This window comes from Puma concolor, chromosome B1 (assembly GCF_028749965.1).
Source record: "Puma concolor isolate L17-30 chromosome B1, mPumCon1.1.hap2, whole genome shotgun sequence".
Taxonomy (NCBI): Eukaryota; Metazoa; Chordata; class Mammalia; order Carnivora; family Felidae; genus Puma; species Puma concolor.
In genome coordinates, this window is record NC_141670.1 from 67,292,059 (window position 1) to 67,313,071 (window position 21,013).

The 21,013-nt window shown below is 32.8% G+C and overlaps 1 protein-coding gene across 6 annotated transcripts in view; it reads left to right on the forward strand.

Annotated features, from left to right (window-relative positions):
- Positions 1–21,013, forward strand: part of FSTL5 (follistatin like 5) — a 780,922-nt gene that overhangs the window by 691,200 nt on the left and 68,709 nt on the right. For all 6 annotated transcript variants that reach the window (XM_086703952.1, XM_086703953.1, XM_086703951.1 and 3 more), the window contains one exon: positions 12,061–12,210. In XM_086703952.1, the coding sequence (XP_086560078.1) occupies positions 12,061–12,210 (150 nt within the window). The remainder of the gene's footprint in view (positions 1–12,060; positions 12,211–21,013) is intronic.

Sequence of the window (21,013 nt, forward strand, 5' to 3'; positions counted from 1 at the left end):
GAATGTAAAGTCATTTGCAATAATATTTAAACAGTAAATAATATAATACGTGCTAAAATAATTTTTAAAGACTGTTGACCTAAAAGGTAAAATGTAATGGTATTCAATGTAGGCATCCTGATGTGGGACAAGTTTATGTGTGCATTACAGTAAAGTTGAAAAATAGAAATGCATATAGTTATCCTATAAATAGCTTTATAATTTTTGAAGATAAATCTATCACCCTTCAGAATAATTTGCTTCAGTAAATAGTAGTCTTGCAAAAATGATCACGCCTGTCTTCCACATAAGGCACTTCTGTGCTAGACAATATGGAAAGATGGAAGGACTCGATCAAAATGACATGTCGCCATCTGCATTGTGAGATTATGTGCTGCAAAAAAAGTTCAATTCCTAAATGATATTACACTCTATTGAAACAAGTGTAGATAGTTCAACAAGTATAAATTACTTCTATTTATGCTTTCTTTTTCAATTTATACTTTTATGTCAACATTTAAAAAAAATTTTTAATGTTTTTATTTATTTTTGAAATAAAGAGAGAGACAGAGAACAAGCAGGGGAGGGACAGGGAGAGAGGGAGACCCAGAATCTGAAGCAGGCTCCAGGCTGTCAGCACGGAGCCCGATGCAGGGCTCAAACTCACAAGCTTTGAGATCATGACTTGAGCCAAAGTCAGATGCTTAACCAACTGAGCCACCCAGGGACTCCTTTGTCAACATTTTAAAAAATAGTTACAAGGCAAAGTAAGCAATTCACAAGGACAGATTACATATGTATATTAAAAAAGATAATCACTAAAACCCATCTTGATCCTAAACTAATGTTTTGAAACAAAAAATTGAAAAATGGGCATTATCAAATTTCATGTGTCACTATTAAAAAAAAGAAAAGAGAGAGAGATGAACATTTAAAGAAGGAAAGGACACCTTAGAACCTTAGATTATTTTTGATATCCCATCTCATTTAAATTGTTTAGCTCTTTCCTTAAAAGTTTAACTTCGATTCATCTATATCCTGTGGACTTTAACGATAAGAAATAACTTAATGTTCTCCATTTTAATAGAAGAATTTCAAAGCATTAAGGTAAATAATCCAAACTGATGCATTTACAATGTCTTCTAAAAACCAGCCATTTTATTTTGACAGGTTGCACTTCTCCATGCTCCTATCATATTACTTAAAGCAATTATAGATTTTGAAATAAATAATACCTGTGAAGTGGATAATCAGGAAGGCAAAGGAAATGAACTCCTTAATTTGTACTGACGTTAAAAAAATGTAAGTTTAGTTTTGGGAGCTGTGTTTTAAAGGGATATTAACAAATTTTCTTTAACATTGGAAGGACTTTTATGTAAAGTTTAGGAGAGAATATATTGCTTCAAAATGGAAGAACTAAATCAAATGATGGAAAGCTATAAGGAGACAGATCTATGCTCTCAAGCCAAAATTTAAAAGTGTACATTATAAAGAAGCCTCCCTTTTTTCTAAATTAAAAAGAAAGAAAGAAAAAAAAATACTAGATATCCAGTTGTCAGAAAAATTGTAAAATTGTGGAATGGAAATGTGTATATTTGGCATTTAAACAAATATTTTATTCATCTTTTTAATAATGAATCTACTAATCGGTAGTTGGAAAGGACCATTTGAACAAGTATTCTCTATTTCCACTTAAAGACACTCAAGTACAGAGGTGCCTGGGTGGCTCACTTGGTTAAGTGTCTGACTTCAGTTCAGGTCATGATCTCAGTTTGTGGGTTCAAGCCCTGTGTCAGGCTCTGTACTGACAGCTGTAGCCTGCTTTAGATTCTGTGTCTCCCTCTCTCTCTGCTCCTCCCCCACTCACATTCTGTCTCACTCTCAGAAATAAAATACAAACATTGAAACTTTTTTTTAACAAAAAAATTAAAAGAAATTATAAAATGTATTTGAAAGAAGTAAGCCCCATTTCCCATGATATTCATTAGTGTTCATAATGATGTCACTATTATAATGAGTTTTTCATTATTTTAAAGAAAAGTTTACACACTAAAGCCCAGCTTGGTTGCTTTCATTCATTCTTTCTTTCTTTTCTTGTTTCTTCTTTTCTTGTTTTTCTTTTCCTCTCCTCCCTCCTCCCTTCTCTTCTCTACTCTCCTCTCCTCTCCTCTCTTCTATTCTCTTTCTGGTCACTTAACTTCATGTGTTATCTGGTAAGGAAAAAAATTTGTTAATCTTATTTTTTTCCCTCTAGCTCACCATTTACTAATTGTGCATTGTAAAACAAAGTCAGGAAAAACTATTATTGCTCCTATACAAATCAAAACTTCATTATGTTAGGGAACAAAATTCAACATAACTAATAATTTAATTTCAACTATCCCCATTACTATTTAATCAAACTATCCACCATAAAACATATTGGCCCATATAATTTATACTTTCTGATATTGATCATAATTGTTCAATTTCTTTAGTGCTTGATATCAGCTTTTGATTCAACTTTTTTGCCAAACTCCATTTACTGGTTCTTCAAGCTAACTTTAAACCTTCAGTTTTTATATTTAATTTGGTCTCCCGTTATTCAAATGTATGCCTTTCCCAACAGACATTAAGTTCCTGCCCCTGGGATTCTCAGTGCCTACTGGCATCTGGACCAAGCCCTAGCCAGGATTTCAGTTCTTTTACAAGAACCAAGAGAACCAAGACACAAACCATCTAGTCCTACATTTACAAAAGGTCTACAGTTTTCTTCTCTTATGAAGGCATTTGAAGTTTCATACTTAAAAAAAAATTTTTTTTTGATTAGTGATTCTTACCTAATGCAATATTTTTATAAACTGGGTAAAATATTTTCCATTTAAGCAGAATAGAAATAATTCAGAAAACTTTGGATTTTTTTTCTTTTTTGAAAACAGTTGGCAAAATTTTAATTTCATGTCTTCAACCTACAGATGAAATGTGACAGGTGAAGTGATTTGCTCAATGTCACAGAACTTCCAAATGATAAAGGGAAAAAAATCTCTTGAATAATTCTATCTATGCATCAACTATTCCATACTTAAAGTAACTCTCTGAAATTCTTAAATATTCACAGTGACTTCTCTCCAAAACACTATGAAAAAGTGAAAAAAAATCGTATGCAAAATATGTAGACTATTTTAGTTTCATGAAATATAACCCATAGGAAATTTTCTATATGAAAATAGCAGGTAACATTATGGATCACTTAACCTTTTCAAGCATTATTTTATTTAATGTACATAATAATCCTATGTGATACATAATATTGTTATACCACTGAGATAAACAAGGGCCAAGAAGAATATTTACACAGTTAATATGAGTGTATTGCCTCTAGGTCTGGTTGACCTCAAAGTCTATTTTCAAAACCTCTCTAATTCACTGTCTCTAAAGAGATACTGATTCTCAATTTATAACTGTAATGTTATCAGCTCCATTTTTATTGTAACACTAAAAAACATAAATACATCCTTTTTGTATTAAAAGAAAGGATGGAAATTTTTGTAATGCGGTCTTTGTACTTTTAATATACTAGAATCAAAATCATGCTATATGACAGTTTTCTAAGGCCAAATTAAAGCAAATGACCTCCTACATTTCTCTGACTACCTGTGCTTTAACTAGTATGAACTAGACTGTTTATGACACTTTAATAAATGAAATGGCAAATAGAATTAGATAAATTGAATATACATAATTATAGAAAAAGTTGTATTGCTCAGGTTATAAATAGTGATTTCAATTAAAAATTGATAAAAGTACTTAAACTTCATGGCCTTTCTTTTTAAAAAGTGGTCCAACAGGGAGATAACCATTGATATTAATTTAAATTAATACATTTTTGTAAGATCTCTTTTTTTTAATATCACTAAGCAAGATCAACAGAATACATTATATTCAGTGTATTAAAAAAAAAAGCTTAACCTTGATTATAGATATTTTCATGTTATGAAAACTATCCTAGGAATCCCAACCTAAACAGTACAAAAGAACCTTTGTTTCATTTGTCTTGATTCATGATAAACTGAACAAATCCTCTTTGGAAATAATTATTTACAGTCTACTGATAAAGTGAACACTATTTTTTCAAGTATTTTATTATTCACTTTTCTATATATCTCAGTTGACTCAGATGATGACAGTCGGGATTTAAAAAAAAAGCTCAAATCAATGCTTCTTAAACTATTTGTGGGGGGAAAGAATCACTTTGATTTTTGTTCAATTTTTCTTTTTTTTTTTTTTTTTTTAACCAGTAGGTATTTTTCATCCCAAGAAATCTTCCAGGCAACTTTGACACACCCAGACTGGTCTAAACTCTGTTTAAAGAGATAAGTCTACTAGTCATATGAACACATCGCTATTATGGCAATGCCAAATTGCTGCAAAAGATTCCAAATATATTTTAAACATATATTTACTGAAGAAATATTGTATCTTTGCTATTATGTTTGGAAAATGTAAAAATATAGGAATAGCAAAGGCTAACATTTTAATTAAGATGATAGTACATGGTTATATGCCAAACTATGTGATACAAAATATAAAAGCTATGGAAGTTGAGACAAGAAGGAAATCAGTAAGACCCATAGTAGTTAGGGATAAGTTCACTGGAAATATTAAAAATATGACTGCCAAATGTAGATTGAAAAGAATTTGATTAATACAAGGTATGGTGTGCTTTTTAGTAGCTATGGAAAATCATTGGTGTTTATGAAGTTTTGGTGAGAATATTCTAGCTAGGGAAAAGACTGTTTATTGCAGGTAAATGAAGATTACAGTTACACATTTTCAGTAAGATTTTTAAAATTTCTTTCTTTCATTTTTTTTTTTCTATTTGCAAGGTCCCTCAACTCCCCACAATTCTTAATTACTGCCAGGGGAGGCAACTCTCTTGCCAGTCTTGGGAACATGACTGGTAGAGAAGCAGAAAAATTAAACAATGCAGAACTATTAAAATCAATTTATTTTTAATAACTAGTGACCACATCAGCAAGAGAACCAGGTCTGCAATATATCTATAAATTTTCACACTTAAATGCTACATGTTGATCAAAACGTCAAATTCTCTTTCTCTCATTCTTTGACTTAATACAAAATTCTAGTAGTTCAGTGCTTACCTAAGAGTGTCTATATACCACCCTTGGGTGAATCCAATGCCTAAATTTGGTATATCCATCTTAGATCACCTTATATGTTACATGCTTATTTCTGCCTTTTTAATAATATTTTATTATAATATAATATAATGCCGGTATATTTTTATTCACAGCTCTGTATATTACATGACGCCTTTATAATCCAAATTATGCAAAAGATCAGATATCTACTTTTCTGTATCTACTTTTCAGAGAATTCTAACCTATTTGTATTTAATTAGCTTGCCTTTTGTGTTTTGTTTCCTTTGCTCCTAGTCCTGGCATTCCTTAGATTATTGTCTACTTTTAAACAAGATATTTTACACATCAACTATACTTACATTTGTATGTGGGCCTACACATGATTATTATTGTTAATTTTACTCTGTTATTTTGCTACTCAATAGCCTTTCTTTTATTTTATAAAATTACTTAGTTTTTTAAAGTTTCCAAATATAAAACAAACCTTATTATCTATCTCTAGATGGATAAGGTTTATCTTTCTATACCATCTGTGTATTTCTCCTTCTCTCTCATATATCTCCCTATCATCTATCTGTAATTTACCTATGTGTGTTCATGTATGTGTATTTCACCCTTTTTATTTTCTATTTAGTTTTGAATCACCTTTAATATAGTACACATTTTTTTATTATTATGGCGGTATTTCAAGTTGTTCATTTAACAGATTTTTTTTTTTTCTGTAAAGAGACTGATAATAGAAGGCCTGGTGGTTGGCAAGGCCACAGATTAATTTCTTTGTGTCATCTGACCGTAATTACAATAAAGCAATAAGAATGAATGCACTCTGAGAAGAATTTAATGTAAAGGAAATAAAGCAGAAAACCAAGGTCTGAGGCTTACCTTTTCTGAAATCATAATTAAGGAACATAAGATAAAGAAGTCACTATAGACAGAACTTAATAGGATTTAAATAATAACTAAGATAGGGTTATATCCAAGAATGAGATCAACAACATTTTATTCTACAGAGGTTCAGATAGTAAATATCTTAGGCTTTCCAGTCCACATGATCTTTTTGTCTGCTATTATAGCATGAAAACAGTCATAGACAATATTTAAATAAATGGATGTGGCTGTGTTCTAATACACCTTTATGCAAATTTGAATCTCATATAATGTTTACATGTCACAAAATAGTATTCTTCTTTTATTGTCAACCACTAAAAAATGCAAAAAAAAAAATGTTCTTAGCTGTTGGGCCACACACCAGAGTAGGAAATGGTATGAATTTGGGCAGTCCCTATCAAAATAACACCAGCATTCTTCGCAGAGCTAGAACAAACAATCTTAAAATTTGTATAGAACCAGAAAAGACCCTGAATAGCCAAAACAATCTTGAAAAAGAAAACCAAAGCTGGAGCATCACAATCCCGGATTTCAGGTGGTATTACAAAGCTGTAATCATCAAGACAGTATGGTTCTGGCGTAGAAACAGACACTCAGATTAATGGGACAGAATAGAGAACCCAGAAATGGACCCACAAATATATGGCCAACTAATCTGTGACAAAGCAGGAAAGAATATCCATTGGAATAAAGACATTCTCTTCAGCAAATGTCTGAAAAGAAAAAAATTCTTTTCAGCTGGGAAAACTGGACAGCAACACGTAGAAAAAAGTGAACCTGGATCACCTTCTTATACCATACACAAAAATAAACTCAAAATGGATGAAATACCTAAATGTAAAACAGGAAGCCATCAAAATCCTCGAGGAGAAAGCAGGCAAAAACCTCTTTGACCTTGGCCGCAGCAACTTCTGACTCAACACATTTCCGGAGGCCAGGGAAACAAAAGCAAAAATGAACTATTGGGACCTCATCAAAATAAAAAGCTTCTGCACAGTGAAGGAAGCAATCAGGAAAACTAAAAGGCAACTGACAGAATGGGAGAAGATATTTGCAAATGACAAATCAGATAAAGGGTTAGTATGTAAAATCTATAAAGAACTTATCAAACTCAACACCCAAAAAACAAATAATCCAGTGAAGAAATGGGCAAAGGCATGAATATACACTTCTCCAAAGGAGACATCCAGATGGCCAACTGACACATGAAAAAATGCTCAACATCATTCATCGTCAGAGAAATACAAATCAAAACCACAATATCACTTCACACCTGTCAGAATGGCTATAATTAACAGATGTTGGCGAGGATGCGGAGAAAGAGGATCTCTTTTGCACTGCTGATGGGAATGCAAACTGTTGCAGCCACTCTGAAAAACAGTATGGAGATTCCTCAAAAAATTCAAAAAAGAAGTACTCTGTGACTCAGCAATTGCACTACTAGGTATTTATCCAAGGGATATGGGTGTGCTGTTTTGAAGGGGCACATGCACCCCAATGTTTATAGCAGTACTATCAACAGTAGCCAAAGTATGGAAAGACCCCAAACATCCATCGACAGATAAGTAGATAAAGAAGACGTGGTATATATACAAACAATAGACTATTACTCAGCAATCAAAAAGAATGAACTCTTGCCATTTGCAAATACATGGATGGAACTAGAGGGTATTATGCTAAGCGAAATTAGTCAAAAAGAAATACCATATGACTTCACTCATATGAGAAATTTAAGATACAAAACAGATGAACATAGGGAAGGGAAGAAAAATAATATAAAAACAGGGAGAGGGACAAAGCAGAAGAGACTTAAATATAGCGAACAAACAGTGGGTTGCTGGAGGAGCTGTGAGAGGGAGGTTGGGCTAAATGGGTAAGGGGCATTAAGGAATCTACTCCTGAAATAATTTTTTGCCGATCTTCGCCTTACTTGAATGAAAGAACATTTTAGGAAGAATCAGTGTCTGAATAGCCAAATGCATCAGAATTTATGAGCAATTTGAGAGCAGGTGTTCTCTTCTATTCATGATTTTGTTTCCAAACATAGTTTTGTACAATATCTCTCACATAATATGAACTCAATAAATGCTTCCCGACAAAAAGTAAAGAATAATGATTGGAAATTCTGAGGCCACTGGTGATCTTTCCTCTTTTTAAAGAGCTAGGATGATGAAAACCTGTCTGAAGTATGAACAATTTATATTGAAAGGTCAAGAAATGGAAGTAAATTTCGAGACAGCTTGTTCAGTGTCTGAAGAGAATTGGATGGATGACTGGAAGGGAAAGATGATGAAATCCAATTAATGTTTTCTTATTCTTTGCTTCTTAAATTACAGAGAATGTTCATGCTTGAATACTTGGAGACATAACTAAAATTTCAAATGAAATATAGGGCAGATCTTTCTGAAGGCAAAAGACAGGTGGACAAATCTATGATTGGAGAGAAGGATGAGAGGAGGGGATAATGACAGACACTTGCTGAGTTGGATGCAAGGAAAATGGAGGTGCTTATGACAAATAACATTTGTCCTTGCCGTAAATAATTGAAGGCATGTTGAGAGGGGGTGTATGAGGAAGAAGAGGAAGGAGAGGTGGGAATTTAGAAATTTGAGGAAAATGTGTTTTTAATAGAGAGTCAATACAATAAATAAAAATGGCAAAGTATAGAAAACAAATGCATGTATCCATCTATTTGACCTACTTATGTTTAGAAGTCAGGTATCATCAGCACTGTTTCAATTGTTAAATCCAAACTTTCATCATTGCTAGAAACATGTCTTGTTTGCCTTTAAAGTTTTGGAAGAGAATAATGCATAGACAGGAATTGTGTATTATTAAATGTCAAAATGACCCAAAGGGAAATAGATAAGTTCTAATTATGAATTATGAAATGTCTTTTTATTATTGATGCTCATCCTTATTAGTTCTAATATCTTATTAATTCCTTTTACTCTAACTGGTGGTATACGTTTCTATAAAAAGTGATTTAATTAAACTTCTCAATGTAATTCCTGACAATTTCCCTAATCCGTATGTATTATCTTAATTTTATTTTGCATCTTTGTTTTTTTTTTTTTGAGGTTTTCTTTTACCTCATTAAATGCCTAAGGCATGTGAAAAAAACATTCCTCTAAAATTCCTATCCCCAGAAATAAATATTAATCTGTGTGATCTGAAAAAATAAGAGTGTCGTTGCAAAATGGGACCTAATAGACTCTCATCAGAAATAATGGCATAAAGTGAAGCAAGGAAAACTCAGGGTGGCTGTCAGGAAACTTTTAATGGCTTTGTAAAAATGATTGCGAGGCTGGTCAGGGACATCTTATGGGGACAGCATACAAATAGGAAATAATTCCCAGCAGAGCAGTTTATTTTACTGTTGAATAGTTCTGTAGAAAACAAAGGGGTGGAAGTTGCTCCTGGTTCAGCAGTTGTTCCGCTAACAGTGATGTGTCAGGTCACTCACACTTCCTATTATTCTGGCAGATTTTCTTGGTAGCTTTTACACAACAGCAAAGAATTTGTAAACCATTTCCCAAATTCAGACCCTTTCATCAATCTTAGATCCCACTTTCTTCCCACATCTTCATGCTTCTCAAGTACTTACTTTATATAGTGCTTGATTCTCACAAAATAGGTTCCTGTCAAAGATATTTAATATGCTTCTGAAGAAGCATGTTTGGCATAGAAAATAATGTTTCTATTCAAATTCATTTGATGAATGAAACTATAGTGGGCATGTGCTGAGGACAGATTTCTGCCTTCAGGTTTGTGATGCCCACTTAAGGGTGTCATGGACATGATTCAGGATGAACCCACTGGTAATCATTTTAGAATGACTGCGGTGTATTCTATATAATGAAGTTAATTTCATACCTCCAGAACTACCAGAAGCATATATAGGATTTTTTTTTTTTTTTAGGTTATGTTCTGCAAGCCTGGAACAACCTGTATTGGTTTTGTTTGTTTTTATTTTTTATTTTATTTATTTTTTTTTTAATTTTTTTTCAACGTTTTTTATTTATTTTTGGGACAGAGAGAGACAGAGCATGAACGGGGGAGGGGCAGAGAGAGAGGGAGACACAGAATCGGAAACAGGCTCAAGGCTCTGAGCCATCAGCCCAGAGCCCCACGCGGGGCTCAAACTCACGGACCGCGAGATCGTGACCTGGCTGAAGTCGGACGCTTAACCGACTGCGCCACCCAGGCGCCCCTTTATTTTATTTTTTAAAATCACTCTCATTATATATTCTTGGTGATTTGGCCATACCTGGAAACTTCTGGACTGAATCTTAAAGCTTCTGGACTGAATCTTAAAATCTTAAAAACTAGATCTTAAACTCTAGTGGAACTGCCAAATCCTCCCGCAATCAGATCTGAAGTTCTCTAAAGAACAAAAACAGCAGACCACATATTGACCTTCTCATTCCACAGTGCTATGGTTTTTACATTATTTTCTATATGTTATGCAGATAGAAAATCAACCTACTATGTGCTGCCTCAAAAGGATTATATTATTGTGGTATTCATTTTAATTACTAAATGTCACATGTGGTTTATTTCCTGTCAGTATTATCTTTAAATGAAAAGAAATGCTTAGTGGTGATCAGGAAAACCTTGTTAATTTTATTTCATGATTATTAAATACAAATGGTAAATGAAATGTATGATGAAAAAAATTCATTTGAATCAGGGAAGAAGGAGAGTATTCTAGTTTACCTTAAGAGTTACTAACTGGAGGGGCGCCTGGGTGGCGCAGTCGGTTAAGCGTCCGACTTCAGCCAGGTCACGATCTCGCGGTCAGTGAGTTCGAGCCCCGCGTCGGGCTCTGGGCTGATGGCTCAGAGCCTGGAGCCTGTTTCCGATTCTGTGTGTCCCTCTCTCTCTGCCCCTCCCCCGTTCATGTTCTGTCTCTCTCTGTCCTAAAAATAAATAAATGTTAAAAAAAAAAAAAAAGAGTTACTAACTGGAGTATACAAATCAATAAATTAGACATCAGTAGTCAATGATCATACCAAAATCATAAAACAAATGAAATGCTATAAAGAGTGTTTATCATTACATCATTATCATTATATAAATAAATATCATTACACATACATTTTGTGTATAGCTCAACAAATCTCTCTTCTTAGCAGTTTTCTAACTGTAGGTAAATTGAGAAAATTACAAACCAAAAAGACCAGTGAATAAAAGAAAAACCTTAAACAAAAATAATGAGCTAAATGACTTTTCTTCCATTTGTGATGTGTCTGCCAGCACTGATCACCAGGGCTTATGTATCCCTTCAACATGCGTTTATTGACAAAATTCAGGAAAGGAGGAAATAGAAGGCATTGTTAACCTCATTTATGGGCATTTAGCACAAGCTATATAATATTCAACCAGAAAGAAGTTGTAGGGTGAAGGGGCAGACAGAATAAAAAGGCTTGGGCAGGTTAAAAGATTTTGTAAAATTTGACCTTGATACCAAATTGGAAAATAAAATATAAAATAAGCATTCTGAATACTTGTAATAATTTTTCTAAGACTCTGATTCTCCATGAATTAGAATTAGAAAACTTTCAATCATTTCCAGTGGATTTGGAGGCTTTTGAAAAGACCATAGAGATGCCATGGGGGCAGCCACAGATGCTGTGATAACCTCTAACTATACTTTGGTGTGGCATTTAATGTCTGGTAAAGAAGCTTAGGAGTGGGAGACTTGAGAGAAAACATTGAATTTATTATCTATATCTGAAGTTACTGAGTTATGAATTAGGTAGTAACAAATGAAAGGCCAATGTCCTATTAGAAATAAGTAATTAAGGGCTTGATGAAATTTATATTAGAGGTTTATTCACATTGATTTATTTACGCATTTAATGAGCTTAAATGTGCACTATGTATTGTTTTATTTGATTTATCAGACAACTTTATCTCTCTGTGTATGTATATATTTAACATTTGATGTTGAAAGTAGTAAAGCACCAAATATTAATTTTGCTCCTAATATGTCATACCCATGTTATAATTTAAAATATTCATTTTTCCACTATTTTCTAAATTATAGGATGAAGTATGTCCCAAAGCTGAAGGAGATGAAATTCAGAGGTGTGTGTGGGCCTCAGCTGTTAATGTCAAAGACAAGTTCATTTATGTTGCACAGCCAACTTTGGACAGAGTCCTTATCGTTGATGTGCAGTCCCAAAAAGTTGTTCAGGTATGCATGATCCCTGCTTTTTAAGGTGATCTTTAAAAAAAAAATGTGCTTTTATGTAATTCTTCACCAGGTAACTTGTACATTGCCATTTGATTTTCTTTGGTAACTTGTTTCATTAATTGGATAACTGGGAACTGTATGCATTTTCTGCAAAGTCTCCTCTCATTCTGCTGCTTGAACTTAATGAATTTAGAAAATAATTAATTTTTCTTATTTTCAGAAATTTGATTCCATAAACACATCATAATACTAACATGACTAGTTCCACAAAAATGAACCTAAGAATTGCTTATTCTGTTTAGAGCAAGAAGAATTCAAATCAGAGGCTAATTAAGGTATTCCTAGTTACTATTCCAGAAACACTATTATCTCTTTATTTTATTCTTAACAAAAGCCAAAATAATAGTAGACTTTATTAGATGATAGTAGTGTAGTAGGTTTTAGTATAGTAGTAAAACAAGTCAATAGGTGCATAGGTCAATGACAGAGAAAAAAATCCTAATAAAAATTATCATGATCATGGTTACAAAAAAAACATTCTGGTTTGAGTCCCCAAACGTTTCATGCTCTGCTCCATCCAAAGTTGTTGAACCTAGGCAATCTGTTTGTATTCCACTGCACAACAGCAAATGGGTTGTACTGGATTTGCTTCTAGGTAGTTTGGTTCCAGTGACAGGGCCCTTGACTCATGATCTATTGCTTGACAGCTCAGAGGAAACAAACTTAAAACAGTTTTATTAGGTATATCTAATAATGGATTAATAATTATACATATCTCAAAGTTATATTTAGAATTAACTCAACTGGGCAGCCTGGGTGGCTGGCTTATGTCATGATATCACAGTTTGTGAATTCAAGCGCAGCGTCGGGCTCTGTGCTGACAGCTCAGAGCCTGGGGCCTGCTTTGGATTCTGTTTCTCCCTCTCTCTCTGGCCCTCCCTGGCCCTCCCTGGTCTGTGCGTCTTTCTGTCTCTCAGAAATAAATAAACATTAAAAATAAAAAAATAAATAAAAGAATTAACTCAATTAATGCATATAAAGCATTTATAGCAGATCTTGGCATATAGAAGTGCTTTATACCTGTTCATTATCAAAGTTTCTGAGAGACACTGTAACCTAACCATTCCTTATATTTAAAGACTTTTTTTTGCATCGATATTGGTTTGAAATTGAATATTGAAGTAGCTATTAGTCCCTCTAATGATTCCTGACTAGAACCACAAAAAGTGGTAATAAGTCCAAAGTTAGGGCTTTTCGTTCTAAGAATCCTTAAGAGCTTCACATGACTTTATCTAATCACCCACCCACCCATCATCCATCCATCCATTCATGCTCTACATATTGATTGCCTACTATGAGCTATTTTTGGTATTACAAGTAAAAGAATGAAAAGTGTTTCTATTGAAAAACTCTGGTTAGGGTTACAAATTTACAGTGGGCAATTAGTATAATGGTTTAATTTCTAATAAGATAATGACTGGTATAATCATGAGAAAAAGGATGCATAACTGTTCTGGTAGAAAACCTATCTAAGGCCTCCAGAGTTACATGATTCTCATATATATAACCAATCAAATGGTTCAGTACCTATTATGAGAATATATATCTTTCTGTATATTTCACCGCTTATGCTTCTGTCTTTGAGACTGCTGGATTTTGAGCAGGTTCATTTTATCTTGATTTCAGCTGTAACAGAGGCCATCAAATTATAGGCATTCAGTATGGGATTATTTACATTCTAAAGCTAGCAGGTTAATGGGGGCACCTGGGTGGCTCAGTCCGTTAAGCCTCCAGCCTCAGCTCAGGTCATGATCTCAAAGCTTGTGAGTTCGAGCCCCACATCGGGCTCTGTGCTGACAGCTTGGAGCCTGGAGCCTGCTTTGGATTCTGTATCTCTCTCTCTTTCTGTCCCTCCCCGGCTCACGTTCTGTCTCTCTCAAATAAATAAATGTTAAAAAAAATTAAAGCTAGCAGGTTAAAATTAGAAGTATGTTTCAGAAATAATCAAACTGGTCTTTAAATTCAGTCTTCCAACTATAAACCTACACTGACTAAATATGTATTACCTACTAGATCCTCAAAAGTGAGAAAAGCTAACATCACTTATCTTCATATAATCACTATCTTCAGACAGCAATGTAAAATTTTAAATTAATAGAAAATATTGATAATGAAATGTTAATGCAATGGTAAAAGTCACATAAATTATATTATTTTTCATAGTGCCTATAATTACAATGAAATATGAGAATGTAAAAGATACTATATAATACTGAATTATTAAAAATAATATTATTATATATCATGATTGTGGAGATTTTTCAGACAAGAATCTAACATTTACGTTTTTATAGGTTAGAAAATTGGGCCCCATCCAAATGAGTCCTCCTTATGATCTTGTTACTAAAATAATAATACTTTATTACTCTTTTTGTTCATTATTCAAAGATAATCATTATGTGTATTTCTGCCACCATAAATAAGTATTGACTGATTTTGAATATGACATAAGTGGAAATATATAGTTCCATTATTTGTATCTGGCTACTTTGCTGTACATTATAATCATAAGATCATTTCATTTAAACATAGCTGTAGTGTGATTCTTTTTTTGCTGTAGGGACATTGATTATAGTTAATTATCATTGTTTGTCGATTCTGCATTTGAAAGTTCACCAAATTCATTTAGAACCAAAAAATCAATGCTCATGGTGCTTTTGTGGTCATTCAGGGACATGCGCAGAGTGGTGAAAAATTTGTCACCCAACATATATATTTCTAGCAAAGATTGAACTTGAAGAGACTCTGCCTTCTTGTTTCAGCTTTTATACTGTAAACAAGTCTTCTTTCCATGGTCTATTTAGTACCATGTGTTTTGCATTTTTGTGGTTTTATGGGCAATTTTCCACTTAAAATGATTCCTAAGCATAGTGTTGAAATGCCCGTGTAAGAAGGCTGTGATGTGCCCAATGGTAAGCTTCATTTAGCCATGAGTTGTAGTACACTTTGGCCATGAGTTCAATGTTAATTAATAAACAATATATATTAAGTAAAGTGTCTTTGAACAGAAACACACATGAAATAAATTTAAGTATTGATTAGTTGATGAAAACCTTTTGACCAGAGGCCCTTAGGAATTGAAGTATGTATTTTCCCTAGGAACAATGGGTTATTATTCAGAAATTCAGTGTTTATGGTAACTTTATAGAAACAATTACCAATAATAATGAAATCAAATGCATCTTAATATACCAGACATTATTTATCCATTAACAGTAGAAAACATAAATTACAGAAGGAGATTCCAGAAAGGAGGTAATATTTTTCAAAATGGGAGTGAAAAAAAGAAAAAAAAAGAGGAAACAGTATTTAGGTCAAAATGAGTGATAATAACTGAGAATTTACTGTACTATAATAAAGAATATTTTATATATATATGTGTGTACACATATACACTGTGTATTATTTTTATTTTATAATTTATAAAATAAAATATAGTAAGCCTTCAGATTTAGAAAGGACAATGAAATCTAAATGGAAAAAAAAATAAATATCAAAGAAGAATCTTAAAACGACAGATGAATTACTATGAGAACAGCAGCAATTTTCTCAATAGCAATAATGGACACCAAATGAAAGAGAAACATTATTAAAGGGCTTAGTGGAAATAAAATATATTCTAATATTATAATATGATCAGGGAAAAATAATTTTGAAACCAGAGCATTATTTATTGTGTCAGAGACACAAAAACAGATATTATCACCAAGATAAACTGAAATAGAACTGAAACTGAAACTGTTTGCTTCAGGAATAAGGAAAATTAACTGATCAGTAAGTTTGATATGATAGTGAGCAAGAATTTGGTAAATATATGATATATTAAAATACTAACTTTCAGTAATAATTAGGATATCCTCTTAGTTTAAGATTGAAATGTTTAGGGCACCTGGTTGGCTCAGTCGGTTAAGCGTCTGACTTCAGCTCAGGTCATGATCTCATGGTCTCTGAGTTTGAGCCCCAAGTCATCCAGCTCTGTGCTGACAACTCAGAGCCTGCTTCGATTTCTGTGTCTCCCTCTCTGTCTGCCCCTCCCCCACTCACACTCTGTCTCTCTCTGTCTCTCAAAAATAAATTAAAACGTTAAGGAAAAAATTTTTTGAAAAAAAAAGATTGAAATGTTTAAAAGAGTGAAAACACAAGACAAAAACAGTGATATAAGTGTTTAAGTACTGTACATAATACGTAAACAGGGAAAGGGATGATTTGTTTGCAATATTTTAAGATTTTTTGTATTATTTTGGAATGGGAATAATAACTAATTATCCATACATATGTTAAGTATGCTTATTAATGTTACAAGAACTTATCTTTCAATATTGTGTCTGTCTATTAAAAAATAAAAGGCAATGAAAAACTTACAAATAAATACACTGGGAGAAAAAAGAAATAAGAAAGACAAATAATAAGGATGGAAAATCCCAAATAAATAGAAACAAGTTTAAACAAAATGATAGGATACAACTGAATACATTTATTTTTTGAGGAACTTTCATACTGTTTTCTACAGTGCACAAGAGTTCCTTTTTCTCCCCATCCTCTTCAATACTCATTGTTTCTTGCTTTCTTGATTTTAGCCATTCTAAGGTGATATCTTAGAAAATATTATGTAGATTCCTCAAAAACTTAAAAAATAGAAATATCATATGATCCAATAATTCCACTATTGGTTATCTCCCCAGGAAATATGAAAACACTAACTCAAAAAGATATACTCCTATGTTTATTGCAGCATTTTTTACAATAACAAAGGCATGGAAGCAACCTAAGTGTCCATTGATAGGAATGGATAAGGTAAATGTGATACACAATGTAATATTACAAAGCCATAAGAAAGGATGATATCATGTCATTTGAGACAACATGGATGGACCTAGAGGGTATTATGCTAAGTGAAATAAGTCAGACTGTGAAAAACAAATATACTATATGTGTTCACTCATACGTGGAATCTAAAAAAAAATAAACAAACAAAATGAAGAATCATACTATAAATATAGAGAATAGACTGATAATAGCCAGAGAGGTGGAGGGTGGAGGGTTGGGCAAAATACATGAAGGGGAGAGGGAGATACGGGCTTCCAGTTATAGAATGAGCGAGTCACAGGGATAAAACACAGAGCAGAAGGGATACAGTCAGTGATACTGGAATAGCAATGTAATGGGACTATATTTACAGTAGCTATATTTATAGTAAACATAGCATAATGTATAAACTGGTAAAATAACTAAGCTGAAACTTAGTGTAATAATGTGTGTCAGCTATACTCACGTATTAAAAAATAATAAAATAAATAGAAATTAAAAAAAATATGTTCACAATAACAATAACTGAGGATGGACTAATGTAACTCAATGAAAAACAAAAAAGAGACCTGTCAGCCTGAATAATGAAAGCCTAGCCATATGCACATTATGAGATAAGAGATAAAAGAAAAATTGACTTGTAAGGACAGTGCAGATGATGCAGGAAGTATGCTAAAAAAATCAAAAAAGCTCATATAGCTATATTGACATCAGATTTTAAAGGAACTTTAAGGCAACAAAGTATTAAGTTAAAGAAAGTTATTGATAATGATAAAAGGTTTACTTTATTAAGAAAATATAAGACTAAAAACATACATGATTGCTTACAATTTTGTAAAGTGATTATTGCCATACTACTAGTAGAGATTGACATATGATCAAAGTGAGAAGAATTTGATAAATCTATACTTGACCAATCAACAAAATCAACACTATATGTGAATTGAACAACAGTATTACTATGCTTGAACAGATGTATGTGTTGGGCTTTGCATCCAGCAATGATTAATATATACATCATCACTAAACATTTTATCATATCTTTTTCCATTAGGGCCATTACAACAGCATACAACAGACTGTGTAGATTATAAACAATAGAAGTTTATTTCTCACAGTTCTGAGTCTGGAAAGTCCAAGATTAAGGTGTCAGCATGGTTGTGATCTGGTGAGGATTTTCTTGCTGGTTCATAGTGCCATCTCACTGTGTCCTCGCATGGTAGAAGGGGCGAGGAATCTCTGTAGGATCTTTCTTTAAAAGCACTAATTCCATAATCTCCATGCTCATGACCTAATCACTTCCCAAAGGCCCACTTCCTGATACTATCATCTTTGAGAGTTAAGATTTTAACATATGCATTCTGAGGGAGAAATAAACACTGAGACCATAGCATTTAGTGAAAACGACCACATGGTAGGCTACACATTAAGTCTCAAGAAATAGAAATGAAATTATTTCATACTGATTTTCTGACACAATGTTAAGCTATTAACAGTACCAAAGTAAATTTAAAATATTAATATCAATATCAAGTAATATTGATAACCATAAATAAATATGTTGAATCTAAGTAAGACTATGATTTGAGGTTATTTTTTTACTTAATTAAAAAAATTAATAATAGCTAAAAATAAAACATTTAACCAGATAGTTTTAGAATTTAGCTAAAGAAAATCAGAATAATCTTTATGAAAGAAGGAAAATATAAAGACAAATATATACAGTAAAACCTTGGTTTGCGAGCATAATTTGTTCTGGAAACATGCTTGTAATCCAAAGCACTTGTATATCAAAGCGAATTTCAAGAACCATTGGCTCACTTGTGATCATGTGATTTTTGGTGTCATGTACTACTTGTATTGCAAGACATAATTAGCTTATCAAGTTAAAATTTATAAGAAATGTTTGCTAATCTTGCAGAACACTCACAGAACAAGTTACTGGCAACCCAAGCTTTTCCTGTATATATAAATACACAAAGGAATTAATGTATAAAAGACAAAAATTGATTTATTAAAAAAAAAGACTAAGTAAAAGTAAACTCTGGGAATTTTGGCAAAAAATAAGGACAAAAGTCACGATTAATACTATTAGAGTTGAATAAAAGAATATATAACCACAATCCTAGCAGAGAATAGAAGAAACTAAGAAAGTATTAAAGTAGTAAATTCTAAAAACAATGTGGGAAGGAACAAATTAAAGGGAAAATATGTTAGAAACATGTAACCCAAAAAAGAATAAAAAGGAATATTAATTTAAGGGCTTTAAAACAAAACAACACAAAATATTCTGTCCCAACTGGGTTTAGAGGTGAAAGTTGACTTGGTGGCTGGCTTCCTGTTTTATCTACTCTTCCTCCTCTGGGGATAGTCTCTATATATTCTCATACTTTCTACTATCAAAGACAAATCTTAACCTTCTCTTGATGCATTTTGCCCCACACACCATTTATCAGCCTTATTGCCTCACTTTCTACAGCTGCCTTCTATTTGGAGAACAGTAGGAACCAAGAAAAACGTACCAGATATGTTCCTATTGTAGGAAAAAAATGTAAGAACTTAATATTTGGAGCAAAAAGGCTGAGGCAGTAGAGTGTCATGTGGTTTCCCACACAATTCTGGCAAGGTGTATGATGAAGTTGAATGTTGCCTTTCCATCAATAAAAAAAAAAATGGTTTTGAATTATAGGGGCTACCGAATACCTCACTGGAAAGAAGGAGCATGAAGTAGCAAGTGTAATGATTTGGGTCATTCTGCAACAATCTGTTCTATAGAAATTTAGACATCACTGTAGTTTTAAAATGAAAATTTCCATACTGAGTACACTCAGTCTAGTATTCTTTCTGATAGAAATACTACTTACTGAAACCTAAGGTTGACTGGTTGACTGTAAATATCAACTTAAAATTTTAGATATATACATAAAAGATTGTTTTCCTTTTAAATATAGAAATTAGAATCTTCTTTTTTTTAATTTAATTTTATTTATTTTGAGAGAGAGAGCATAAGCTGGGGAGGGACAGGAAGGGGGAGAAGGAGAAAGAGAGAGAGAGGGAGAGAGAGAGAGAGAGAGAGAGAGAGAGAGAGAATTCCAATAGGCCCCTTACTGTCAGCACAGAGCCTGAGGTGGAGCTCTATCCCACAAAACATGAAATCATGACCTGAGAAAAATCAAGAGTCGGATGCTTGACTGAGCCACCCCAGGGGCCCCAAAAGTTAGAATTTCCAATTTTTTAATTTGTCTAAGCTCTTTGTTTCAAAACCATGTATAAATTCAGCCTGTGAACTCTTTAGATAATGAGTTCCGTACGTCTACTACCTGCTGGGTGAAAGAACACATCCTTATATTTGTCTTAACAATACCTTACAGTATGTAAATTTTAGTCTTCAAAAGTACATGCTTAAAGGTGAATTATAAATATCCTGGTGGTTCTATTTTTGTACTTGAAACATTTCATCTCTTAGAATTATAAATTCCCTCAAGGTTTTCCCAATTTGAAAACAACATGATAGATCTTACAGACTTCAATATTGAGCCCTCTGTTTTATAAATTAATAACCCAAGTAGTTCAAGTTTTAAAACTACTTAAGGAAAAAAAAAACATTTCTAGCTACTTGAAAGACTAAATTAAAAAAAAAAAACTTTATGACTTAAAGCTGTATTTATATCCAAATACAGGGCACACGCAAAGTCAACTGCAAAGCACAAAGTTAATTGTATAAAAAGTAAAGCATCCCTTTCTCATTCTGACCACTTTTCTCAACTGAGCCTAGATTTGAAGTCAGTCTTTTTTGCATCCGAGTAAAGTTATGCTTCCTGATTGAGTGCTGTAGCTGTTTATTCCTTTCTTTCAAACCTGAGTATATTATACAGCTAATAACATTAATTATAACAGAAAGTTAGTTCATCTTCTCCCAAACATGATACAAAATACC